This window comes from Oncorhynchus kisutch, linkage group LG26 (assembly GCF_002021735.2).
Source record: "Oncorhynchus kisutch isolate 150728-3 linkage group LG26, Okis_V2, whole genome shotgun sequence".
Lineage (NCBI taxonomy): Eukaryota > Metazoa > Chordata > Actinopteri > Salmoniformes > Salmonidae > Oncorhynchus > Oncorhynchus kisutch.
In genome coordinates, this window is record NC_034199.2 from 38,343,674 (window position 1) to 38,371,232 (window position 27,559).

At 44.7% G+C, this 27,559-nt stretch overlaps 3 protein-coding genes across 7 annotated transcripts in view; 2 read left to right on the forward strand and 1 right to left on the reverse strand.

Moving 5' to 3' along the window:
* Positions 1-6,322: 6,322 nt before the first annotated feature.
* LOC109881674 (ras-related protein Rab-5B) lies at positions 6,323-15,314 on the forward strand. Of its 2 annotated transcripts, none has more exons than XM_031805812.1 (6): positions 6,323-6,400; positions 9,367-9,631; positions 9,844-9,995; positions 12,408-12,530; positions 12,663-12,756; positions 12,952-15,305. In XM_031805812.1, exons 2-6 carry the CDS (start codon positions 9,469-9,471, stop codon positions 13,074-13,076), a joined length of 657 nt encoding a protein of 218 aa, XP_031661672.1. In that variant the 5' UTR covers positions 6,323-6,400; positions 9,367-9,468; the 3' UTR covers positions 13,077-15,305. The 2 variants fall into 2 exon arrangements, with proteins under 2 accessions (XP_031661672.1, XP_020329376.1); XM_020473787.2 differs by having other exon boundaries at positions 6,393-6,841; positions 12,952-15,314.
* A 364-nt stretch (positions 15,315-15,678) lies between these two features.
* On the reverse strand, positions 15,679-22,421 carry dbr1 (debranching RNA lariats 1). 2 transcript variants are annotated; one of them, XM_020473780.2, is made up of 9 exons: positions 21,865-22,421; positions 20,830-21,078; positions 20,436-20,560; positions 20,195-20,275; positions 19,817-19,902; positions 19,508-19,732; positions 17,558-17,635; positions 17,129-17,274; positions 15,679-16,769 (listed from the first exon to the last, which is right to left on the reverse strand). In XM_020473780.2, the coding sequence occupies exons 1-9, from the start codon at positions 21,978-21,980 to the stop codon at positions 16,052-16,054; spliced, it is 1,824 nt and encodes a 607-aa protein (XP_020329369.1). In that variant the 5' UTR covers positions 21,981-22,421; the 3' UTR covers positions 15,679-16,051. The 2 variants fall into 2 exon arrangements, with proteins under 2 accessions (XP_020329369.1, XP_020329371.1); XM_020473782.2 differs by lacking the exon at positions 21,865-22,421 and adding an exon at positions 21,410-21,840.
* Positions 21,888-27,559, forward strand: part of armc8 (armadillo repeat containing 8) — a 30,030-nt gene continuing 24,358 nt past the window's right edge. For all 3 annotated transcript variants that reach the window (XR_004205638.1, XR_004205639.1, XM_031805814.1), the window contains exons 1-2: positions 21,888-21,993; positions 26,714-26,790. Coding sequence is in view for 1 of the 3 variants with exons in the window: in XM_031805814.1 (XP_031661674.1) it covers positions 21,949-21,993; positions 26,714-26,790 (122 nt within the window). In the remaining 2 variants the exon portion in view is untranslated. The remainder of the gene's footprint in view (positions 21,994-26,713; positions 26,791-27,559) is intronic.

A 27,559-nucleotide genomic window follows, 5' to 3' on the forward strand; every position in this document is an offset into this window, starting at 1 on the left:
CCAACGCTGGTCATCAAGATACAGTGCATCCTCAGCCTCGTTCTGCCCTTCAAACACAAACAGGAAGTTCTGACCTGCAAGGGAGACAGGAGAAGACTCTAAAACAAAGTCCTATCAGTAATCCCTGCTGCTGACAAACTGACTTTAGATCAGCCTGTAAGGGTGCTCACCTTCCTGCCTCCGTCTTGGTTGAGGCAGGTTGCCAGCGCAGCTCATCTCCTTCAAGGGGAGCCTCAATGAGGCCTGGTTGTCAGGTGCAACTGGGTCAGGCAGGTCACAAGGATCATAGCTCACTCTGAAAAGGGTTCTGATTGGGTGGAGTGGAGAGTAGCGGCTACCAAACGCCACAGCTCCCCACCGAGGGACAGATGGTACAGTGTGATACAGTTGGACACCTGGGAGAACAGAACCTGATCAGGAACAACTCTGAGCCGTTTAGCCTATACCTAGAGCCAAGAGTTTATCGAAGTGATGTAAAACTCTGACCTCTAATAGCACTCCAGTCAGATCCATTCAGCCCTCTGACCCCAGTCAGATCCATTCAGCCCTCTGACCCCAGTCAGATCCATTCAGCCCTCTGACCCCAGTCAGATCCATTCAGCCCGTCTGACCCCAGTCAGATCCATTCAGCCCTCTGACCCCAGTCAGATCCATTCGTTCCTCTGACCCCAGTCAGATCCATTCGTTCCTCTGACCCCAGTCAGATCCATTCGGCCCGTCTGACCCCAGTCAGATCCATTCGGCCAGTCTGACCCCAGTCAGATCCATTCAGCCCTCTGACCCCAGTCAGATCCATTCAGCCCTCTGACCCCAGTCCATAGATGACTCCACACAAACACATCATCAACCACCATTGGCTCTGATGAGGATCCAAGCTGCAGGCCCTCTACCCGAACCCCCACTGAGCAGCACCAGCCCAGGACCCAGTAAGGGTAGAGGCCATCCTCAGACCCTCCACACACAGCTCCCCATGCATGGGCTACACCACCAGGGAGAGAGGGCTCAGCGCTGACCTTGGGGGAGGGGACACTATGGGGGTCGTCACAGGGGAGGACATGTCAGACATCCCACATTCTCTGTGATGATACTGGCATTAGTGTTGAATGAAATGAAAAGACAGAATGGAAGAATAAATGGCTGAAGTTAACAGTAGGCGGCACTAAAATATATGTATTAAATAGATACACTTCACACCTCAGGGGGATAATGAAGTATGTCAATCAGCAGCGGAGAAAATACATGCATACTGTACAAGACTAAAACATGGGCATTACATAGCTAGGTACATTGTAACCACAGCATGGTGTGAACCCACAGCACAGCATGGTGTGAACCCACAGCAGAGCATGGTGTGTAACCACAGCAGAGCATGGTGTGTAACCACAGCAGAGCATGGTGTGTACCCACAGCAGAGCATGGTGTGTACCCACAGCACAGCATGGTGTGTAACCACAGCAGAGCATGGTGTGTAACCACAGCACAGCATGGTGTGTACCCACAGCAGAGCATGGTGTGTAACCACAGCACAGCATGGTGTGTACCCACAGCAGAGCATGGTGTGTAACCACAGCACAGCATGGTGTGTACCCACAGCAGAGCATGGTGTGTACCCACAGCACAGCATGGTGTGTAACCACAGCAGAGCATGGTGTGTAACCACAGCAGAGCATGGTGTGTACCCACAGCAGAGCATGGTGTGTAACCACAGCACAGCATGGTGTGTACCCACAGCAGAGCATGGTGTGTACCCACAGCACAGCATGGTGTGTAACCACAGCACAGCATGGTGTGTACCCACAGCAGAGCATGGTGTGTACCCACAGCAGAGCATGGTGTGTACCCACAGCAGAGCATGGCTGGTCAGGGAGACTATGGAGGCAGTGAGGAGAGCATTTATCGACAAAAAGAGACATGGAAAATATGGTCTAAATACTTTTATTTTTAAATGACAGTTTCCTATGCTGTGCTTCTCTCTGATGAGTTGAGACTGAAGTACATCGTCCTTCGTTGGACAGGCTAGTCAGGACCGATTAGATTAGAGTAACTCACCTCAAATTCATCAACTGGTTCCAGGATCTCAACTCTACAGCTCTACAACACCTGGAAACAGAGTTTGTGTTATATTAGGCATGGCAATGACCATAGGATTTGGCAAAACAGCACAAACAGACCTTGGACCAGGCTACGCTTACCTGTCTCCTGGGGCAGCATTCTGTCAGCCACAGAAACGGCTTGACACAGTGGTCTACAGCTCTCCAGCGTACATAGTAACCCCATAGTAACCCCATAGTAACCCCTGCACCAGAGATACAGTAGAAACACAAACAAATACAGAGAGGAAGGTCATTCTAACTATACAAATCTATTGAGTGTGTGTGTGTGCACATGTTATGTTTCTATCTTAGCGACCTGTTGATGAGAGGGGCTCTCCTAAACTCCTTAAACACAAACTGCCTCAGGTAGTCATCCAGGAAGTAACCCTGAGCTACAGCAGACACCTTACTGAGCACACTGCTGTCATTGCTTAAATTCATTTTTTAAAATGACCTTATAACAGTGAACCTTTTTTGTGGGATACACATAAGGCAATTCCAGGTCTTGTGGCATATTTTGGTAAAACTGTCCCCAGTGTAATGGAATTGTAACCCTCTGCATGCACAGTGCACTCTTCCATCACATGTACAGCTGATTCTCAAGCTCTTGTACACTAATGAGATGCTATTAAGCCCATACTACTACACTGAGCCAAGGACTACATGCTTTCTGGTAAGTTTTGATTACAATACTGGGTGGGGTGAATATATATATATATATATATATGACATACATTATTTTTTGTTAACTAGTAAATAGTAGCCTACAGCAAAGTGTGTTTAAATCATTTCTAATTTGTAAAAAATTTCTGCTAGTTAGTTTTTGCTACCATGTTGATTTTAGCTTGCTTGAGCCTGCTAACTGAGGAGTGTTAATTCACCTGTTCCATTCATGTTTCATTTAAAAACATTTATCTTACAAAGGAGTTGTTTAATCTAACTGCTTAACTATTTATCTGTACATGGAATTGTATTTGGGTTTTTAAACTTTTTTTTTCTTCTAATCTTTACAGGAAAATGCCACGGGCACTATCTGATCTGTGGAGACGTTTCACTGCAGCTAATGTAGAAGGAAAAGCGGTGTACATTTGCAAATACTGTGCCAAATCATATGTGAAGAATGCAGCAAAGATGCAGAATCATCTGGGAAAGTGCATAAAAATTCCCTGAGCGCTCACAACAAGCAACCTCTGACAAAAGTCCCTCTACTTCTATTTGAAGTGAAAATGATAGATCAGACACCTCATCGATAGCAACAGTCCATGGTCCTCCTGGAATCAGGAGTTTATTTGACTCAATGGAGGAACGTAGTCAGAGAAATGCTGATGAATGTCTTGCTTGAGCTGTGTATGAAACTAGTTCACCTCTGATGCTCACAGGGAATGTGTATTGGAAGAGATTTCAGAATGTTCTTTGCCCAGCATACACTCCTCCAACCAGACATGCTTTATCTACTCATTTGCTGGATGCAGAGTTCAACAGAGTTCAAGTGAAGGTCAAGCAAATCATAGAGAAAGAAGACTGTATTGCAATCATCTCTGATGGGTGGTTGAATGTTCGTGGGCAAGGAATAATTAATTACATAATCTCCACCCCTCAACCAGTATTCTACAAGAGCACAGACACGAGGGACAACAGACACACCGGTCTCTACACTGCAGATGAGCTGATGGCAGTCATCAATGACCTTGGACCACAGAAGGTATTTCCACTGGTGACAGACAATGCTGCGAACATGAAGGCTGCTTGGTCTAAAGTGGAGGAGTCCTACCCTCACATCACACCCATTGGCTGTGCTGCTCATGCATTGAATCTGCTCCTCAATGACATCATGGCACTGAAAACAATGGATACAGCGACCTGTTGATGAGCCAAGGAAATGGTTAGATATGTGAAGGGTCATCAAGTTATGGCAGAAATCTACCTCACCAAGCAAAGTGAAAAGAATAAGAGAACCACTTTGAAGCTACCCAGCAACACACGTTGGGGTGGTGTTGTCATCATGTTTGACAGTCTCCTGGAGGGGAAGGTGTCTCTCAAAGAAATGGCCATATCAGAGTCTGCCGATATGGACAGCCCCATCAAGAGGATCCATCTGGATGTATTTTGGGAGAGAGTGGTAAGCAGACAGTTTTCTTACCTTCATTTAAATAGGCAAGTCCGTTAAGAACAAATTCTTATTTTTAATGACGGCCTAGTGGGTTAACTGCCTTGTTCAAGGGCACAGATATTTACCTTGTCAGCTCGGGGATTTGATCTTGCAACCTTTCGGTTACTAGTCCAATGCTCTAACCACTAGCCTACCTGCCGCCCCAGTTTTCCTGAAACCTATAGCAGTAGCCACTGCACGGATTGAGGGAGACAATGCCATCCTGTCTGATGTTCAGACTCTGCTTGCAGATGTAAGAGAAGAAATCCATACTGCCCTGCCCACTTCACTGTTGTGCCAAGCAGAGGAAACTGCAGTTCTGAAATACATCAAAAAGCGTGAAGCCTTCTTTCTAAAGCCCATACACAACGCAGCGTACATGTTGGACCCCAAGTATGCTGGCAAGATCATCCTGTCTGGAGCAGAGATAAACAAGGCCTATGGTGTCATCACTACCGTGTCTCACCACCTTGGCCTGGATGAGGGCAAGGTTCTTGGCAGTCTGGCAAAGTACACTTCCAAGCAAGGGCTTTGGGATGGAGATGCAATATGACAGTCGTGCCAACATATCTCATCCGACACCTGGTTGAAGGGACTTTGTGGATCTGAGGCTCTTTCCCCTGTTGCCTCCATCATCATCCTCCAAATCCCACCATCATCAGCCGCCTCAGAGCGCAACTGGTCCTTGTTTGGGAACACACACACCAAAGCACGCAACAGGCTGACCAATACAATGGCTGAAAAATTGGTGGCCATATGGGCAAATTTGAGGCTTTTTGAGCCTGACCGTGACGATGAGGCCTCAGAGTCTGATGTTCAAGAGGTGGACATTGAGGAGGTCCAGGGACAAGACATGGAAGCCTGAGAGGAAGACAACCAAAGCTTTAGTTTCTAGACTATCATTTTACAGGTGTATGTTGAAAACGTTTTTTTGGGAGATGTGATGGATCATTGGGGATCATTCCATATTCTCTTTCTTTGTTGTTTAGTGAAATCATCCCATGTGAAGAGTCAACTCATTTAATCAATGTTCAATTTGGAACTATTTGTTTTTTCTATTGGAAGGATTTAATCATTTGCAATTATGTCTCCTTATGATAAGATAAAAGGTTTATGTTTCTGTCTCCATATGATATGGTAAATATATCCCAATGCTAAAAACATCTACATTGAAATATTAGTATTAATATTAATTTGCATATACTTCCGTTAATTCCCACAGAAAGTTTCCACCTCTGAATATTCCCCAAAATGTGCAACCCTACTCACCACAAAGCTCAAGGCCCTGGGACTGAACTCCTTCCTATGCAACTGGGTCCTGGACTTCCTGATGGGCCACCCCCGGGTGATGAAGATAGGCAACATTAACCCCGCCACAATGATCCTCAACATGGAGGCCCCACAACGTTGTTTCCTCAGTCCCCTCCTGTACTCCCTGTATACCCACTACTGCATGGCTTCACACAGTTCCAACTCCATCAAGTTCCCCGAAGACTCGACAGTAGTAGTCCTGACTACCAACAACCTCAGGAGGCAAAAGAAATTCAAAATGTCCCAGAGTGCCCTCAATGTTCTACAGAAGCACCATTGAGAGCATACTGACGGGCTGCATCACAGCCTGATATGGCAGCTCCACCGCTACTGGACATTTATAAACATGAGTATATTATTATTATTATTGTATTATTGTTTCATTCACACTCTTGGAGCTTTAGTATTTCACTGTACACTGCAACTACATCTGCGACGCTGTGCATGTGACAAAATAAAAACGATCTAAATCTTAACTAATGTAATCTGCTGCCTCTCTCATTGAGTATCTCAAAATGAAGATGACCGGGGTACTGCAGGCTGCAATTATCAACTCAATTATCCTTTTTACTTCGTCTGTGTGGGATTTTAAAGTAATTGGTTAAGGAAATACATCTGGGAAATAGAAGCAATTATTTGTACCACGATTGTGTTCGATTTGTTTTTATAGACGGATATCCACGAATATTGACCACGAAGATCGCCATTACCCCATTCACTATAATTTCACAATTTAATATAATGGGCAACCTGTTTTCTGAAACAATGCCTGCAGTACCGCGGTTAGCCTTCAATTTGAACTCTTCAATGCGAGGGGGCAGTCGTTTTCCGCTGCGTCTGATTAAAGGTAGGTAGCCGAGTCGAAGTCCATTCTCTACATGTGTACACCTCATGTACATTGGTCCTCATTTAGCTTTGAATTATTTTGTTGTGATTAAACATTTTCATAATAGGCACAATAGACCATTCAGATACAGAGGCATCAAATTACAACCCAACCTACTGCTACTCCAGTTCTGTTCTGATGCGGTTGTAAAGAAACAGTTTAAAGACATATTTTTGGTAATGAAAAACAGTCTGTTTTGAGACTGCGGGCCTTTGCACCTGACGAACTAAAACGTGGAGGAATGCGGTTATCTATCCGTTTAAGAAAATCGAGAATGCGACACTGACTGCGACTGCGCGAATTTGCAGGAAGTGTTAATAGTCGTTTTACCAGCTGATATATTGTCAACAGTCTCAAGACGGGGACCTCTGATCGTTTCAGAGTGCGCCGATATCGTCACTGGTATGTATTCATATTTTTCTACTCCCCGAGTGTACATATGGGATGTGGAGCTGCAAGAATGAAAGTGAGACGGCCGTCGAACCAGAGCTGGGGCGGATTTGGCTTAACCGCAGCAAAGTGACTGGGCTTCAACGGAGTCCATTCTGTACGGAGATACAGCAGTTTACAGATAAACCTGACGATACCTGCATAGCGCCTATTTTAATATTCATACCCCGATGTAAAATAAAATATACAGCTAAATGCTTAGCAGATAATGAAAAACAATGGCATACGGGGTTTGAGCTCTCGTGGTAATGAAAGTGAAAACACTGTGCGTGCTGTCACTCCACTGAAATGACAATAGCTCGCTGCCTGGCGAAATTCCAGATTCTGGATGAATGTGACAGTGGGGAGTGGGACATAAACTCGCCGTTGTTGGTGCGCGCGACTGACATGACCAGGTCCATTCGTTCTATCAAATGGACCAGGAACAGCAGAAGCCAGTCCCATGTTTCGACCTCTCAATGACCCCTATGGCGGTTAATTTATATCGCTATAATAAATAAACTCAGCAAAAAAAGAAACATCCTCTCACTGTCAACAACAGAGGGGGGGGGGGGCTCAAAAGTAACAGTCAGTATCTGGTGTGGCCACCAGCTGCATTAAGTACTGCAGTGCATCTCCTTGTGGACTGCACCAGATTCGCCAGTTCTTGCAGTGAGATGTTACCCCACTCTTCCACCAAGGCACCTGCAAGTTCCCAGACATTTCTGGGGGGAATGGCCCTATCCCTCACCCTCCGATTCAACAGGTCCCAGACGTGCTCAATGGGATTGAGATCTGGGCTCTTTGCTGGCCATGGCAGAACACTGACATTCCTGTCTTGCAGGAAATCACGCACATAATGAGCAGTATGGCTGGTGGCATTGTCATGCTGGAGGGTCATGCCAGGATGAGCCTGCAGGAAGGATACCACATGAGGGAGGAGGATGTCTTCCCTGTAATGCACAGCGTTGAGATTGCCTGCAATGACATTGCAGGCAATCTCATTGCCTGCAATGACATGAAGCTCAGTCCGATGATGCTGTGACACACTGCCCCAGAGTACAGGCCTCAGTGTAACGCTCATTCCTTTGACTATAAATGCGAATCCGACCATCACCCCATGTGAGACAAAACCGCAACTCGTCAGTGAAGAGCACTTTTTGCCAGTTCTGTCTGGTCCAGCAACGGTGGGTTTGTGCCCATAGGCGACGTTGTTGCCGGTGATGTCTGGTGAGGACCTGCCTTACAACAGGCCTTCAAGCCCTCAGTCTAGCCTCTCTCAGCCTATTGCGTACAGTCTGAGCACTGATGGAGGGATTGTGCGTTCCTGGTGTAACCCGGGCAGTAGTTGTTGCCATCCTGTACCTGTCCCACAGGTGTGATGTTCGGCTGTACCGATCCTGTGCAGGTGTTGTTACACATGGTCTGCCACTGAGAGGACGATCAGCTGTCCGTCCTGTCACCCTGTAGCGCTGTCTTCGGCATCTCACAGTACGGACATGGCAATTTATTGCCCTGGCTACATCTGCAGTCCTCATGCCTCCTTGCAGCATGCCTAAGGCATGTTCACGCAGATGAGCAGGGTCCCTGGGCATCTTTCTTTTGGTGTGTTTCAGAGTCAGTAGAAAGGCCTCTTTAGTGTCCTAAGTTTTCATACATGTGACCTTAATTGTCTACTGTCTGTAAGCTGTTAGTGTCTTAACGACCGTTCCACAGGTGCATGTTCATTAATTGTTTATGCTTCATTGAACAGTGTTCATTGAACAGTGGGAAACAGTGTTTAATCCCTTTACAATTTTTTTTTGTTGCTGAGTTTATTTACATAGCACAAATCCGTAGGCTGGTGACAAGAAGGCACACAATGAAATATGATGTCATGCTCAAACATCCTCTATGCATGTGTTTCTGGTTCTGTCAGTCATCCTAGATTTGTGTGGATGGGCATTATTGCAGAACATGTAATAATGTTGTCATAAATAGATCATGATATTAATGGTCATCTGAACTGATGGAAAAAAAAAGACCTACCTGTCCAGACTGAATAACACCTGCTGTCATTTGAGCCAATCTTTCCTTTTTCCATTACCAGCATGGTCCATTACTAGCATGGTCCATTACCAGCATTGTCCTTTACCAGCATTGTCCTTTACCAGTTCCCTCTGTTCTGTTCTCATATCTATTCCACATCAAGTAACTCGTGCAGTAAAATCAGATCAAATAAATTACACTACACCTTATGGAACAATGTGGACTGTGAGGACACACACACACACAGACACAGACACACACACACACACATTTATGCACACACACGCCAGCACACACATAGTGGTATTATATATATATATATATATATATATATATATATATATAGTGGTATTATAAATGTTGTATTTTAGATGTGTAGTGGTGTAATAATGTTTTTGCCTTCATTTGTTTGGACCCCAGGAATGGGGATCTTTAATAAATACAAAAATAAAATCTTCTCTCATCTGCAGAGAGAAGAAGAGGAGAGTTGGAGAAAGACTTCACGTCCCAGAGTCCCCTGTAGTCTGAGCTCCCATCACTGGGAGGCTCCCGCCCTCCTCATCTCTGTCACCATGGCTACCAGAGGGAGTGGCCGGCCCAACTGCATGCTGCCCCAGACAAAGATATGCCAGTTTAAACTGGTGTTGCTGGGAGACATGGCTGTGGGCAAGTCCAGCCTGGTGCTGCGCTTCGTCAAGGGACAGTTTGATGAGTTCCAGGAGACCACCATTGGAGGTGAGGGGAGGGGGAGGAGAGAAGTTGACTGGCACACTGTTGGCCCCAGATCAGGGTTGGGCAACTCTTTTCCTGGAGTGCTGTAACAAAATATTCTGTTAAAAACACAGAGAGTTTTATTCCTGGACCAAGAAGGGAGGGTTTGCTGAGATGAAAGGGTTGAGTTTTACATAATTAGTTTTACATTCACTCTCTCGTCTTCTCTGTCTCAGCTGCATTCCTGGCCCAGTCTGTGTGTCTAGACGACACCACTGTGAAGTTTGAGATCTGGGACACGGCGGGACAGGAGCGCTACCACAGTCTGGCTCCCATGTACTACCGCGGGGCACAGGCTGCTATTGTGGTCTTTGACATCACCAAGCCGGTACAGTCATCATTCAGCGCACCACAGAGCTGCATTTTCAGAGCTAACTTAAGGAGTAAATAAATGTATTGGGTGATTCCATGCCAGCAGGAACAGAAAATATGTTTGGTATCTGATAGAAACTTCATTGGGAGGAAGGATATTTACCCATGTTTTTACATTTGTATCACAAACCATTTTTGAGAAGATCATGATGAAATGGCCAATTTTAGACATACACTGACCATACCAAACATTAGGAACACCTTGTTAATATTGAGTTGCACCCCCCCATTTTGCCCTCAGAACAGCCTCAGTTCGTCGGGGCATGGACTCTACAAGGTGTCTAAATGATTCAACAGGGATGTTCGCCCATGTTGACTCCAATGCAAAGTTGTGTGAAGTTGGCTGGTGGACCAGCATGGGAAACAAACTGTTGAGTGTGAAAAACCCAGAAGCGTTGCAGTTCTTGACTCAAACCGGTGTGCCTGGCACCTACTACCATACCCTATTCAAAAGGCACTTAAATATTTTGTCTTCCCCATTCACCTTCTGAATGGCACACGTATACAATCCATGTCTCAAGGCTTAAACATCCTTCTTTAATCTGTCTCCTCCCCTTCATCTACACTGATTGAAGTGGATTTAACAAGTGACATCAATAAGGGATCATAGCTTTCACCTGGATTCACCTGGTCAGTCTGTCATGGAAAGAGCAGGTGCTCTTAATGTTTTATATGCTAAGTGTATACCTGTCTCCTGGAAGACCCTATGATGTGTGAACCGTACATGACAGACATCTTGGTGTCATTATACTGTAAGACCCTATGATGTGTGAACCGTACATGACAGACATCTTGGTGTCATTATACTGTAAGACCCCATGATGTGTGAACCATACATGACAGACATCTTGGTGTCATTATACTGTAAGACCCTATGATGTGTGAACCGTACATGACAGACATCTTGGTGTCATTATACTGTAAGACCCCATGATGTGTGAACCGTACATGACAGACATCTTGGTGTCATTATACTGTAAGACCCTATGATGTGTGAACCGTACATGACAGACATCTTGGTGTCATTATACTGTAAGACCCTATGATGTGTGAACCGTACATGACAGACATCTTGGTGTCATTATACTGTAAGACCCTATGATGTGTGAACCGTACATGACAGACATCTTGGTGTCATTATACTGTAAGACCCTATGATGTGTGAACCGTACATGACAGACATCTTGGTGTCATTATACTGTAAGACCCTATGATGTGTGAACCGTACATGACAGACATCTTGGTGTCATTATACTGTAAGACCCTATGATGTGTGAACCGTACATGACAGACATCTTGGTGTCATTATACTGTAAGACCCCATGATGTGTGAACCGTACATGACAGACATCTTGGTGTCATTATACTGTAAGACCCCATGATGTGTGAACTGTACATGACAGACATCTTGGTGTCATTATACTGTAAGACCCCATGATGTGTGAACCGTACATGACAGACAACATCTTGGTGTCATTATACTGTAAGACCCTATGATGTGTGAACCGTACATGACAGACAACATCTTGGTGTCATTATACTGTAAGACCCTATGATGTGTGAACCGTACAGGATACAGACAACATCTTGTTGTCATTATACTCCTTATAGTGTTCTCTCAAATATGGAGTGTCAAGATTCAGAAATAAAAATGTTCATTCATTTATTCAACATTACAAATATTAATATTATAGGATAAAACACACATCACGAAAAGAGAGACAACACTACATAAAGATAGACCTAAGACGACAACACAGCATGACATCAACACAACATGGTAGCAACCTGACAACAGATGGTAGCAACACAACATGGCAGCAGCGAATAATGACACCAAGCTGTCGTCTGCATCCTGTACGGTGCACAGATATTAGGTTCTTATAGAATAATGACACCAAGCTGTTGTCTGTATCCTGTACGGTGCACAGATCATAGGGTCTTATAGTATAATGACACCAAGCTGTTGTCTGTATCCTGTACGGTTCACAGATCATAGGGTCTTATAGTATAATGACACCAAGCTGTTGTCTGTATCCTGTACGGTTCACAGATCATAAGGTCTGACAGGAGTAATGTACAGGTATAAAAAGGGCCTAAAATGGCCACTTTCACCATGTTTTTTTTTTTAATGGCTTGTGATACAAATGTAAAAAGCATTTCAAAGACCCTTCCTCCCTTCTATGTGAGAACAATCTGAGATACCAATATGTTCTGCTGCCGTGGAATCGCCCCATTGTACTGTATAGACGCTCTAGCCCTCTATCATGTGAACATTTCCATGTTATTTAAATGTTGCACTGTATCTGACTCCCTCTTTCTCACCAACTCGCCCCTCTCTTATGGCCTCTGCTTTGCCCTCCTGTAGGAGACGTTTGAGCGAGCCAAAGCCTGGGTGAAGGAGCTACAGAGGCAGGCTAGCCCCAACATTGTCATCGCTTTGGCAGGGAACAAGGCTGACCTGGCTGAGAAGAGACTAGTGGAGTACGAGGTACTGTCCTCTACACTGACTCAGTAACATGTTATAGTCAGCACTATACACTGACATAATACTATATCAAATATTAATTCTAAAACACTGGGGATTCCCAATACTGATGGATTGTTGCCTCCTGTCTGACAGGAGGCCCAGACCTATTCTGAAGACACTGGGCTTCTCTTCATGGAGACCTCTGCCAAGACGGCCATGAATGTCAACGATCTGTTCCTGGCCATTGGTAAGCTTCCATCTTCCCCCATCAATCTATAGGGATACTTATAGGTGACACCATTTTTGTTCATTTCAATTGTTGACCTAATAACAAAACATTTGTTAACAGTTTTTCATGACAACATGACCTGCCCAAGAAAAACTCCAGGCCCTAGTTAGAACTAGGTCAGAATAGTAACAGTGTGTTCCACTGTCTCTGCAGCCAAAAAGATGCCAAAAACAGACACCCAGAACCCTACACACGCAGCACGACACAGAGGAGTGAACCTACAGGACCCTGATGCCCACAACACCCGATCCTGCTGTGGAGGAGGAGGAGGGAACTAGGACCGCTCCACTTCCACCCTGCCATCCCTGCTCCCAACCTCTGGGGTCGGGGCAAGGGGACACCTCCTTCAAACCTCCACCCTCCCTCCCATCCACCCTGTCAGCCACAGAGAGATAGAGACATAGGGAAAGAGTCGGAACAGGACGGTTGTCTTTTGCGAAGCCAGATAGATTTCTGACAGAGAGGTCTGATAAAGACTGACAGACAAGAAGAAAAAGAGTGAGTGTGACAAGACTATATTATTTAGCACTAATCGTGGATGTTGTTTTGCCTTCTGTCTGTCTCGATTCATTTCAATCATGGTTCCATTTCATTATGCAATCGCTGCAGTGTCGGTTCTTGAGTGGCAGAGAGGGAAGAAAGGAGAGATGGAGCGAGGGAGTCTTAAGGGATGAGGGGGGGAAAGAGTGAATGGGATGCAGGTCACACTCCCCCAAAGTATTCCCTTTACTGCTGTCCTGAATGCCCCCCCATCACCCCCTCTAGCATGAGCCCCAGGCTGCCTGAACAACCTAAACCCTGAAGCCTTGGCCTGGGCCATTCCAGACACTTCCCGGTTGCCACAGATAGAATAACCCATGTTAGATGGCACAGTTTACCCACAACCGCATGAGAGGGAGGGAAACACAGTTCATGGCCTCTTCTGATGCCCTTATTTCCTCTGGCCTCATTTATTTATTTCCCCTAGGCTATATTATTATTATTAATACTCCTCAGAGCAGCGGTGTTGCGAGACATCATGGTGCCAATGCCAGTCTGGTATCATCCAGGCCCCTCGTCCTCGATCTCACCTCCACCCACATATGTACAGTAGATATACACTGAAGAACCCACAGTACAGAGTGAGTCTGCTCTATGCCATGTCTGAGTCTGGCCCTCGCTGGAGACCACTGCTGTTTCTAACAATCAATCCACTGTGTAGTGCAGCTCTTCACAAACTCCTTCCTGGGCCCCTCCTGGGTGAGTGTTTTGTTTTGTGGCCCTAGCACTACACAGCCAGGGGGCCCAGGACCGAGCTTGGAAACCCTGGTTACTGCAGTGATATCCAGGGCTGCAGTTTCTCCTGGTCAGGAGAAAATCCTTGCCTCTCCTGAGTGATAAAATATAGTAGGATCTCAAAACCCGAGCCTAGTCTCAGATCTGTTTGTGCTGTCATTGCCAAGTCCCTATGGTTGACAATGATCGTGGAGCTAGACAGAAAAAGCAGATCTGGGACCAGGCTACAAAACCCCTCTAGGGATGAAGTCCTGTAGTTAGGAAACCATTGTATCTTGCCTGTCATGTTGTGAATGCATGGGCCATGATATACATGCTATGTTCTGCTGTTCCTCGTTTGTCCTGTGTCTTACTGCGTAAGAGTTGATGTAAATGAAAACAATGTGATAACGCTTTTAATGACTAACGAGCTGATGCTGTTCAAAGCACTGGTTTGGAGACGGACAGCTTTGAATACAGAGCTACCCACCCTGTTGTTGGACTCCATTGACGCATAACCCCTAGACATTCCATATAGATCTGGATGGATGAGAGAAGGCATGATATTTGCTTCACCTTGTCAACTGATCAACTGGGTGGATTTATGTTTGCCATATTGCTTCTAACTCTCCATTTGTTTCAGATCTACAGGGAGGTAGGTGATAAGGGGGGGGGGTATCATTTTGGAATTGTGCATGTTTAGCTAAGAAGAATAAGGGTGCTTACAAGAAGAATAAGGGCACTTACAAGAAGAATAAGGGTGCTTACAAGGGGTTTGAAAAACAACAAAGTGCCTCCTCTGTTTCATTCCCCTGTATGCTCTGGGGTGTGTTCAGTAGGTAGCAGTCCAAGTAAAGCACATCCCTGTAACCATTAGCTGCCTGCACGTTGTCTGTCAGTCTGCCCTTTGAACTCTTGTCAAATACACGATGTATTTTCACCTTGTATTGAACCTGTTTTGTTGTTGATTTTTACTGACTAGAATACCTGTCATCCTGGAATGAATCGCTAACTAAGGACACGAAATCGATGTGATGAGCTCTACTTAATTTAAAAACAAGTTGTTTCATGGGCTCATCATGATTAACTGATGAATCCATGAGTCACTCATTCATTAACTCCCTGATCACAGGTTATGTGTAATAATGATGAAGTTCACACAATGTGGGGAAAAACCTGAACTCCCATCAGCACCTCTGTAAAGTGTTGTTCAATAAAGATGTGCTATTGCACCATGTGTGCAGTCAGTGACTGAACCGATAGTATGTCTCAATGGTTTAGTCAGTGGTGACACTGCTCTCCTGTCATGGGTTTTTGGCTTGAAACGGTAGTTTTTTTTGTGTGTGTGTGGTGGTTGGGGGCGGGGGGGGGGGGGTCTGCTAAAGAGTTCAGGAACCACAGGTCCTGGGGCCCCTCCCTGGGTGCACGTTTTGGTTTTTGCCCCAGCCCTACAAAGCTCATTCAAATTACCAACTCATTAAGCTTTGATTATTTGAATCAGCTGTGTAGTAGTGCTGGGGCAAAAACCAAAACGGGGCCCCAGGACCGAGTTGGGGAAACCCTGGCCAGTTATGAAGTTGTCCATGGACCCTCTTATCTGTGCATTTGTATAAAAGAGTCATAAGGTTAATGTTCAAAATTGGTTTATGACTATTTGGTGTACAAACATATTCATGTTCTTAAACTTTTCTTGTTTCCCAACACAGCCCTTTTGAAGTTGACCCACAGCAACAACTTCAAACAGTGTGCCTCATCTGAAATTAAACTTATTTCTTTTCTTTAAAAAAAATCACAATTTTCTTTATTTCATAATTTTAAAAAAAGGATCTGAACAGACTTAAAAAAATACATTTCCATCAGGGATTCTCCCTCTACTAAAAGAAATCTCTGTTGGTTTGCATTGAAGGACAATAGCAATATAAAAAGGAGATAATAAGAATCTTCTATTTGACAACAGTTCCCACTGACTTCCCCCTGAAACCTGGGTCAAGTTCCAGCCCTAGTCCTCACTCTCGTCATCGTCCACTGCAGTGTAGATGACCTGGTTCCTGCGTTTGATCCTAGGGGTGCTGCCTGTACTGATAGGGTCCCCCGTCTCCCCACTGGTGCGCTTAGGGATCCGGACATGGGGCTCCTCCTCCTCCTCCTTTTTCGGAGGTGAGGAGTGAGAGGGAGGAGGGAGGTTGAGGGACAGGCGTGAGGGAGGAGCGGGGTCTAATTTGGGCTCAGGCATGGTCAGAACCATGCGGCTGGGGGGCGCTGAGTCCAGTCTCCCCCCTACCTCCCCCGCTTCCCCCTCTGGGACCACTGCATCAGGGCTCTTCCCCCTTCCCCCTTTCTCTCCTTCCTCCTCCTCCTCCCACTCATCCTCTATGGTGATCTCATCAGGGTTGTAGGAGCTAGACAGGCCTGAGGTGTCACTAGGATACTCACTGGGTTCATCTCCACTCTGGACTTCATCATCCTCCAGCTCTGGGGTGCCTATCTGGCCCCCATACCCTCCCTGCCCAACCTGGGCATAGATGTCTCTGAGACCCAGGGTGGCACAGAGCTCGGTGGTCTGTGGGTTGGTGCTGTAGCTGGGGTGGGCATGGGGCTGTGGCCGGGCAGGGTCGTAAGCTGGCACGGTCAGGCAGAAGTTGTCAGGGATGGACAGTTCACCCCCCAGGTCACCCACAGCCTCCATCATGGCTGCCTCAGAAGCACTGAAGTCCCACCTGGACAACATACAGAAGTAGGTAGACACAGATCATGAGCAGCACATTACACGTGTGTGTGGGGGTGTATGCGTAAGTGAAGGATGGTGTGTATGTATGTGAGATAGCAGGGTTTAATGTGTGTGTGCGTGAGAGATGGTGACAAAAAAAGATAGATTGATTAAGTGAATGAGTAAGTAAGAGAGAGAAGGTGTGTGTGTAGTATGAGAGAGAGGTGTGTGTAGTATGAGAGAGAGGTGTGTGTAGTATGAGAGAGAGGTGTGTGTAGTATGAGAGAGAGAGAGAGAGGTGTGTGTAGTATGAGAGAGAGAGAGAGAGGTGTGTGTAGTATGTGAGAGAAAGAGAGGTGTGTGTCTGACCTTGTGTGCAGGCCGTTGTTCTGCGGGGGGTTCCAGTAATTAGGGCTGACAGTCTGCAGGCTGTCTGTAGCTTTGAGGATGGCCAGCCACTCTGGATCATACTCCAGACCCTGGGACGATCCTGGCCTGTCTGCTACCTCTACGATCTGAAACACACACCCTACAAGTCAGCATCAACTCAGACATGCACTACAGAGAACACGCCTGTCGCAAATACTAGCCCAAAATAAGACCCACACGCAGGCTGTTTCACAGACCAATATGAAAAGATTCTCCATTCAAAAGTAGGTTTAATCTGGATCTATGAAACCACATCTATGTCATCACCCCCTCACTATTAAATCCCCCCCCCTCTATTAATCACCCCACCCTCTAATCATCATCCTCTCTATAATCATCCTCTCTATAATCATCATCATCCTCTCTCACCTGTAGGAAGTCCCTGTATGGGAGGCACTTATCCAGTGAGAGGAATTTGGTAGTGCGGGGGGCAGCATCAACTTTGGCCTAAAGAGACGAGCAGTGATATAAACAGTGCTGCATATACAATATCAGTTATGTGATCTGGCAGCACATACAGTGCCTTGCGAAAGTATTCGGCCCCCTTGAACTTTGCGACCTTTTGCCACATTTCAGGCTTCAAACATAAAGATATAAAACTATTTTTTTGTGAAGAATCAACAACAAGTGGGACACAATCATGAAGTGGAACGACATTTATTGGATATTTCAAACTTTTTTAACAAATCAAAAACTGAAAAATTGGGCGTGCAAAATGATTCAGCCCCCTTAAGTTAATACTTTGTAGCGCCACCTTTTGCTGCGATTACAGCTGTAAGTCGCTTGGGGTATGTCTCTATCAGTTTTGCACATCGAGAGACTGACATTTTTTCCCATTCCTCCTTGCAAAACAGCTCGAGCTCAGTGAGGTTGGATGGAGAACATTTGTGAACAGCAGTTTTCAGTTCTTTCCACAGATTCTCGATTGGATTCAGGTCTGGACTTTGACTTGGCCATTCGAACACCTGGATATGTTTATTTTTGAACCATTCCATTGTAGATTTTGCTTTATGTTTTGGATCATTGTCTTGTTGGAAGACAAATCTCCGTCCCAGTCTCAGGTCTTTTGCAGACTCCATCAGGTTTTCTTCCAGAATGGTCCTGTATTTGGCTCCCTCCATCTTCCCATCAATTTTAACCATCTTCCCTGTCCCTGCTGAAGAAAAGCAGGCCTAAACCATGATGCTGCCACCACCATGTTTGACAGTGGGGATGGTGTGTGTTCAGGGTGATGAGCTGTGTTGCTTTTACGCCAAACATAACATTTTGCATTGTTGCCAAAAAGTTCAATTTTGGTTTCATCTGACCAGAGCACCTTCTTCCACATGTTTGGTGTGTCTCCCAGGTGGCTTGTGGCAAACTTTAAACGACACTTTTTATGGATATCTTTAAGAAATGGCTTTCTTCTTGCCACTCTTCCATAAAGGCCAGATTTGTGCAATATACGACTGATTGTTGTCCTATGGACAGAGTCTCCCACCTCAGCTGTAGATCTCTGCAGTTCATCCAGAGTGATCATGGGCCTCTTGGCTGAATCTCTGATCAGTCTTCTCCTTGTATGAGCTGAAAGTTTAGAGGGACGGCCAGGTCTTGGTAGATTTGCAGTGGTCTGATACTCCTTCCATTTCAATATTATCGCTTGCACAGTGCTCCTTGGGATGTTTAAAGCTTGGGAAATATTTTTGTTTCCAAATCCGGCTTTAAACTTCTTCACAACAGTATCTCGGACCTGCCTGGTGTGTTCCTTGTTCTTTATGATGCTCTCTGCGCTTTTAACGGACCTCTGAGACTACCACAGTGCAGGTGCATTTATACGGAGACTTGATTACACACAGGTGGATTGTATTTATCATCATTAGTCATTTAGGTCAACATTGGATCATTCAGAGATCCTCACTGAACTTCTGGAGAGAGTTTGCTGCACTGAAAGTAAAGGGGCTGAATAATTTTGCACGCCCAATTTTTCAGTTTTTGATTTGTTAAAAAAAGTTTGAAATATCCAATAAATGTCGTTCCACTTCATGATTGTGTCCCACTTGTTGTTGATTCTTCACAAAAAAATACAGTTTTATATCTTTATGTTTGAAGCCTGAAATGTGGCAAAAGGTCGCAAAGTTCAAGGGGGCCGAATACTTTCGCAAGGCACTGTACATTAGATATACAATCAGGAGAAAGATGTTGGTGTGGGAAAATAATGTCGGTGCTGAATCAATACATCATGCGACAATCACAGAATCTTAAATTCAAATTAATCAGAAAGAATCCAAACTTTGAATATGCACGGCAGTCTCTCTCTCAACTGTCTTCAGTTCAGCTCACCGGGTGCTGCATTAGGGCAGCGAACTTGACGTGGAGGTGCGCAGAGAACCAGTAGTTAGGCTGCAAGTGGGCCAGGAGCTCTGCTGCTGCAGGACTACCCAGTGTGTTGGACTCCACCTCCTGCCTCAGGAACTTCTTCTTCCTCAGCAGCTCCCCTGTGCTGCCGTAATGGTAGATCCCACGAGGCCAGTCATGGGTCAGGAACACATCCACAGGCATCTGGATCTAGTGGTAAAATAGGGGGGACATAATGACATATGATAATAATAGGGGGACATACGACGTATTAACCCTGTGAGTGGTAGTCACCTGTTTGAGTTTGAAGACATCGATGTTCCTGATGTGGTAAACACTGCGTAGAGTTTCTGGGTTATATGGAGGGAACTCATAATGTCCTGAAAAAAAGAGCATTGATTACATTTTATAGACAGTTGAGCTGCAACACATTTGCAGAGACAGGAGAACATCTACTAGAGCTTTATGACCTCACCTTTCCTGTAATCATGCCCTTTGAAGATTCCAGACAAGCCCCCTATCCTTTATGACCTCACCTTTCCTGTAATCATGCCCTTTGAAGATTCCAGACAAGCCCCCTATCCTTACTCCTTTATGACCTCACCTTTCCTGTAATCATGCCCTTTGAAGATTCCAGACAAGCCCCCTATCCTTACTCCTTTATGACCTCACCTTTCCTGTAATCATGCCCTTTGAAGATTCCAGACAAGCCACCTATCCTTACTCCTTTGTAGCGCACAACACCAGCATAACCTGATGGAAGACCATATACACTGTTATTATTAGATTAACATTTTCGGGCAAGTGAACGCTCCCGAATTTCCTGATTGACAAGTGGCATTGAGAGAGCAATCCATGGAACTTGTAATATGTGTTTTAGCTTCGTAGCCAGAGTGTGAAGGTAAGGTCTTACCCATGTAGTAGATGTTGGGAGCCACCCAGCCCCCGTACGGGAGCTCCTGGAGATGGTTGGAGGCCTCATGATTCCCACCGATGAAGATAGTCAGGACCGGAGCCTTCTTCTCTCCAGAGTAGTACCTGCACGAACCAAGATACAACCATCAGAAATACAACAGATTGTCCCTTAAACTAAAGGACCCATAAGTAGTACTGACAGGGTTGGGCTTAACCAATTTAACCCACCTGGCTGTTGATTCCTATGGCATCTAAAGCCATAGGGGTCAACAGCCATCTCTCAGAGTAAGGTAAGGTCTAGAGTTTTTCCAGGATCAGGTCATGCAGGGTTCAGGAAAAACTCCTGGCCCTACATGAAAGAGAGAGAGCAGAGGTGATAGGAAGGTACTAACTTGTAGAAGGTCTGCATCTGCCTGTACTTTTGCGGCACAGCCATGCACTTCATGTCCCCCTCGTTCCTCACAGCCTGGAAGTCTCCACAACACAGCAGCAGGTCTACCTTCACCCCCTCCTTCTGCTCCAGGTAGCCAATCGTCTCATAGATCTTATCCAGCTCTCCATGGCAACACCCTTCCACAGCTATTTTCATGGCTGATGATTGGCTGTAGACTCCCGTAAGGGCCTTCTTTTTCTGTGCTGAGCTGAATTATATTTAGGAAGACGATTATATAATTGAATAAAATACAATGTAGCAAGTTAGCATTTTAGCTCAATAATTTATGTTAATTGATTGCTACTAGCTCCAGTAGATAACTGCTAGCTATCACACGTCCACTGTCCGGGGTTGTAGACTTGTCCTGGCTAAGAGATGCATGCAATGCAATCACTAGTCAAATCAAACTAACATGTTCAATTGTTTCTCGTCTTTTGCACTTTGACGTTACGATAGAGTTAGCTAACTAGCCACCATGATTATGTTGGTTTGTTCTGTTTATCTCAACCAAAATGTATGACTCGGAACGTTTTTCCCACCTCCGCGTAGTTAGACCTCAGCGCATGCTCCAATATTCCCCAAAGTAAATCGACTGATGGATTCGTAGGTAGCACTTTCCACAATCAAAATAATTTACAAATAGTCAAACACCTATACATTATTCCAAACTGTAATACTTCCCAATAGCAGCACTTCTTTACGAATACAAATATTTGTTGTATGCACATAAATGCTTATAACAATCGCGTCTTAATCAGCCATGCTTCAATGTCAAACCTGCGCGTTTAGAAGCAACATTTACTTGATTGAGTTGATTTACAAATTGACATTCGATCATCTACAATGTAGCCAGTTGGTAAATATAAATTCTAGTTTCATTAGAAAAAGAAACGATATTTGTGGCTCAAACAGACCAAAGACACACATGATAACTCGACATAACCCATCATATACTAACTTATTCTGAAGTGTTGCGTGATTAAGCTATATTTACTTTTTAAATCTGAGCAGCTGGTCTGGAGGGCGGGGTATTCGGAAAGTGCTGCTCCGATTGGGGCGCTCGATACGGGGAAGAGAGATGGCGTGCTTGTTGGAGGCCCCTCTCCGCATCAGCGTGTTATCTGTGAGTGTCCCACTTATACTATTGAATAAATACTAACGTTTTCTGTGCATTATTCAGTACATTGGATAGTGAAACGCTTTTTGCGTGTCTCATCAATAGCAATGTCTTTGACGACATGCACTGAAGTTGCTGCTAGCTAGCTAGCACAGGCTTTTGCAACATGTACTGTATCTAGCTAGCAAGGGCGGTCTCCCGACTGTCACCCGGAATGAGTTAGTTAGCAACCGGTGACACATTTTATGTGAATCCAATTAAGATGAAAAATCCCAAACCTGTAGCTAACAACTTTATTGCACAAAACGTTAACGATGCAATCAAAAGGTTATGCTAGTTAACTGGAACCAACCGCTAGTTAGTTAGCTGTAAATAACCATAGTTACTCTAGCTACACAGACACACTGGTTCAACTGCTATCTGCAAATCACACATTACTGCCGCGCACAGGTTGGAAGTCTAGAACAGCTCAATACATTGGAGGTGCCGAAGATGATTTTTTCCCCCCGGTTGTTTGTACATTTTATTTTTAGACGATTTTTGAAAGTACAGCGAAACTCCATATTTAGTGTAAACGAACGTATTTTGACATAACGCTTGCAGAGCTGGTAAATGGGAGTTTGAATCTAAGCTTCCTGGGCGTTATGCTTCGATCACACCCACAGCGAGTTTGCGCAATACAGGAGGCAGCATAATATGGATATGTGTGCGACAAAAGTTCAACATTTACCTTCTGCTCCCATTTCTGTCAAGCGGTCTACTAGTTTGACGCATACATTCGATAAATGCAACTATGCACTACAATGAACTGGTACTGCAACTGTTGCTGCTAGGCAAACCCAGTGTTTCATTGGAAATTAATGTAATTCTGGTGTACCAAAATGAAATGACGCTTTCGGTGCCAACTGCTGTCAGTTTTGTGATTGAGACGCTACTTATTCCAACTTTAACGTTAGCACTTTGCTTACGCTTCGAACACACGGACAGTGTTATTGCATTTTGGTACACCAGAATTACATTCATTTCCAATGAAACGCTGGGTTTGCATTGTTTAAATTTTTTTTTTTACCTTTTATTTAACCGGGAAAAGCCTATTGAGACCCAGAGTCTCTTTTTCAAGGGAGATCTGGCCAAGAAGGCAGCAAAAATCTATACATTACAGAATTAAAACATACAACCTGATCCAGCCTAAAAAAGCATTTACACTCCTCCGTAACAGAGTCTCCCTTCAATATTTTAAATTCATTCAGTGGCACTAACATATCTAGATGAAGCATGGATTGTAGATTATTCCATGCGTCTGGTGCACAAGAGGAGAAGGCAATCTAGCCTAATACTGTGAATGTCCTGGGGACTTTAAGTAGCAACCACCTAGCAGATCGGGTATGGTAACTGCTGGTGGTGAAGGAGACCAGACTACAGAGGTAAAGAGGGAGTTTACCTGCTGGTGGTGAAGGAGACCAGACTACAGAGGGAGTTTACCTGCTGGTGGTGAAGGAGACCAGACTACAGAGGTAAAGAGGGAGTTTACCTGCTGGTGGTGAAGGAGACCAGACTACAGAGGTAAAGAGGGAGTTTACCTGCTGGTGGTGAAGGAGACCAGACTACAGAGGTAAAGAGGGAGTTTACCTGCTGGTGGTGAAGGAGACCAGACTACAGAGGTAAAGAAGGGAGTTTACCTGCTGGTGGTGAAGGAGACCAGACTACAGAGGGAGTTTACCTGCTGGTGGTGAAGGAGACCAGACTACAGAGGTAAAGAGGGAGTTTACCTGCTGGTGGTGAAGGAGACCAGACTACAGAGGTAAAGAGGGAGTTTACCTGCTGGTGGTGAAGGAGACCAGACTACAGAGGTAAAGAGGGAGTTTACCTGCTGGTGGTGAAGGAGACCAGACTACAGAGGGAGTTTACCTACTGGTGGTGAAGGAGACCAGACTACAGAGGGAGTTTACCTGCTGGTGGTGAAGGAGACCAGACTACAGAGGGAGTTTACCTGCTGGTGGTGAAGGAGACCAGACTACAGAGGTAAAGAGGGAGTTTACCTGCTGGTGGGGAAGGAGACCAGACTACAGAGGTAAAGAGGGAGTTTACCTGCTGGTGGTGAAGGAGACCAGACTACAGAGGTAAAGGGGGAGTTTACCTGCTGGTGGTGAAGGAGACCAGACTACAGAGGGAGTTTACCTGCTGGTGGTGAAGGAGACCAGACTACAGAGGTAAAGAGGGAGTTTACCCAAAAAGGCTTTGTAGATGAACACATACAAATGTATTTTTCTGCACATATAAAGTGAGGTACCAAATGTTAGGTTGGACAATGTGCAATGATGGGTGAGTGACTTGGCATTGGTAATAATGCGCAAGAATGGACTCTGCTTATCGTGCAGTCTCTAAGACGGAAGAGGTTGCATGCATATACAACAGGTCACCATAATCAATTACAGAGAGAAAAGTGGGCTGAACAAGCCTCTTTCTAGCCATAAGCGGGAAGTAAGCCTTATTACGAAAATAAAAACCCAATTTCAATTTAAACTTTGTCACAAGATTATCCACATGAACTTTTTAAAGGACAACTTGTCAACCAACCAAATGCCTAGGTATTTGTAGGATGACACTTTTCCAATGGATAAGCCACCAGATGTGACAATGGTAACGTTCTCTGGCAGAGTTCTAGCTCTGGTAAAGGTCATGAATTCAGTTTTTGTATATTCAAGACCAGTTTGAGACAATAAAGGGAGTCCTGCAGTGACTGAAAAGCAGTCTGGAGCTCTTCAACAGCCTGAACCAGAGAAGGAGCACATGAATATAGAACTGTATCATCTGCATATAGATGTAACGTTGCTGGTTGCATCCCATTTCCCAAATCATTCATACAAATGAAGAAGCTAAAATGGAACCCTGGGGCACATCTCTATTATGTCAGTATATACACATTGTGTTCTGTCAGAAAGATAGTTCCTAAACCAATTTACTACCCCTTCACTGAGACCAATGTTTCTGAGTCTAGCTAGCAGCAATTCATGGTCAACTGACTGAAAGGCATTTTGATAAATTCACATAAATCCTTAAAGCGTTGCAGTGCGTTCGGTGTGGTGCATATGTTGGATTTATCGAATGTATGTGTCAAACTGTATGCGTAGACAGGTTGACAGAAATGGGAGCAGAAGGTGAATGTTGAACTTTTTTCGGTGTGTTCGAAGCGTTAGGGTTCAACAAGATACCGAACATCTAGCTAGCTACACACTTTATAAAGTTAACGTTAATAAGATGGCTTGAGATTTAAGTTATCATGCAGGAAACGCCCCCCCCCCCCCCCAACCTCAGCTACATCGAACACCTTTGGGATGAATCGGAATGCTGCCCCCCCCCCAATAAAATTTGATTTGAAATGGTATCAAGAATATGCATATCCTTGCTTCAGGTCCTGAGCTACAAGCAATTATATTTGGGTATGTCATTTTAGGGGAAATTTGGAGGGGGAAAAAAGGGTCCGATCCTTAAGAAGGAAGTTTCTTTTAAAATTATTCATAAATATTATCCTGCCAACCACTAGATGAAAATACCTAATTAAAATTGTACCTTTTGTAATTACCACTCAGAAACAGTGTTGCATTGTATTCATGTAAGGAATCTGTGGCAAGACATCAGTAGATTTATAATTGAACACATTTATGAAGTTTTTACACTGTTATGAAGAGATATACTGCTTGGATTCTTTACTTATCATAGAAATAAGTTGAAACAATTTTATGTAATTAATTTCATTACTCTTTTGGCCAAATTTCATATTCACAAATGTACATTTACAAACAAAACAACACCTTTTATTACCTTGCAAAAAGAAATTGAACTATATTTTAAGACAATTAAAACCTCTGCCAACAAAAAAGCTGTTAGAATTATAAATGTGTGTATATCCTTAAAGGTCCTTGTGTAATGTGATATTGTATCCCTTAGCCCCGCCCCTAGTCCAGCCCCGCCCCTAGCCCCGCCCCGCCCCTAGTCCAGCCCCGCCCCTAGCCCAAATTTCCTTTTTATATTCTTTATATATACTTGTGTTCCCATGTACTTTTTGTATTGATTTGTTGTTAAGAAAAATAAATAAATAAAATATTGGAACTCCGACTGCGAGCCAGGCCCAACATCAGTGCCCAACCTCACTAATGCTCTTATGGCTGAATGGAAGCAAGTCCCCGCAGCAATGTTCCAACATCTAGTGGAAAGCCTTCCCAGAAGAGTGGAGGATGTTGGAGCAGGCCAACTCCATATTAATGCCCATGATTTTGTAATGAGATGTTTGACGAGAAGGGGTTGGATTCACAAAACACTACTTACGAAAAAAACGTAAGAAGTTTCTTAAGGAAAAAATTGCATTAAAGAAGACATTTCTTCTTAAGAGTTTGTGAATTTGGGCCCAGGTGTCCACATATTTTTTGTCATGTAGAGTATTTCACAAAATGAGTAGTGCGGAACAGGACAGTCCCCACCACTCGATGATAAAGTTATTAAGTGGCATACAGCCGTCTCGTGCTCTGGATGAGTTTACAGCTTGACGAGAGTAGCCTAGTGCCTGTTGACCAGTTGTATAGTTAGGAGGGGCTTTTCTGGGATGGCGTATCTGTCTGGCCCCTGACCAGTCCTGACTGCTGAGTGTGTGTGTGGTTGGCGTCAGCGGTGGGAAGAGGAGGGAGGCCAGTACCGACTCACTGTTGTTCTCTCTCGTGTCACTATGCAGGAGGTCACGGCCACCAGCCGCCATTATGTTGACCGGCTGTTCCACCCCGATCCACAGAAAGTGCTGCAGGGAGTCATGTAAGTACATTATAATTTACATGACCTTGTGTTGTATTAGCCTATGTCTTACTATAGGAACACTTTATATTTCTCCTGTCACTGTCCCTCTTTGTTTTTTTTTGTCCCAAATGGCACCCTTTCCTCTACTTAGTGCACTACTTTCGACCAGAGCCTTATGGGAAATAGGTGCCATTTGGGACATAGCCTCTGTGTCTGTCCTTGTGTGAGTCTGAATGCCCAGTGTGAGCTCAGTGAGAGCTGCTTAGACCACTTTGTTTACATGTGGCTGTACGACCTGTGTGTGATCAGTCAGTCTGCTTCATCTTTATTTTTTTTCTCAGAGGCCCAGCTCTGGTTACGGTTTTAGGCAGCTGGCCGCATCACTACCTGACTGGTGCAGCTGTTCTTTTCCACTGGCCTCTGCCAGCTCATGGCTATTCTACTCCATTAACTACTAGTATCTTTATATCGCATGCATTACATTCTATAGGGTCTCATCATTTGGCGAACCACAGTTAGAATTCTGTACTCTGGATAACTTTTCATATGTTATTGGCTTATATAAATGGTGTGTGATATTTAAGCAATATGGCCCGAGGGGGTGTGGTATATGGCCAATATACCACGGCTAAGGGCTGTTCTTCTGCACGACGCAACGCGGAGTGCCTGGATACAGCCCTTAGCCGTGGTATACAGGCCATATACAACAAACCTTGAGGTGCCTTATTGCTATTATAAACTGGTTACCAACATAATTAGGGCAGTAAAAATGTAATGTTTTGTCATA

Bases quoted from the DNA above. Each gene is read 5' to 3' on its own strand.
- LOC109881674 (XM_031805812.1), top strand. From the start codon at position 9,469: ATGGCTACCAGAGGGAGTGGCCGGCCCAACTGCATGCTGCCCCAGACA. The intron at 9,632-9,843 runs GTGAGGGGAGGG...TCTCTGTCTCAG, and splicing joins CCAGGAGACCACCATTGGAG to CTGCATTCCTGGCCCAGTCT. The intron at 12,757-12,951 runs GTAAGCTTCCAT...CTGTCTCTGCAG, and splicing joins CGATCTGTTCCTGGCCATTG to CCAAAAAGATGCCAAAAACA.
- dbr1 (XM_020473780.2), bottom strand. From the start codon at position 21,980: ATGCGGAGAGGGGCCTCCAACAAGCACGCCATCTCTCTTCCCCGTATC. The intron at 21,079-21,864 runs GTAAATATAGCT...AATATAATTCAG, and splicing joins CAGCTGCTCAGATTTAAAAA to CTCAGCACAGAAAAAGAAGG. The intron at 17,275-17,557 runs GTGAGAGAGGAT...TGTGTGTTTCAG, and splicing joins CATACAGGGACTTCCTACAG to ATCGTAGAGGTAGCAGACAG.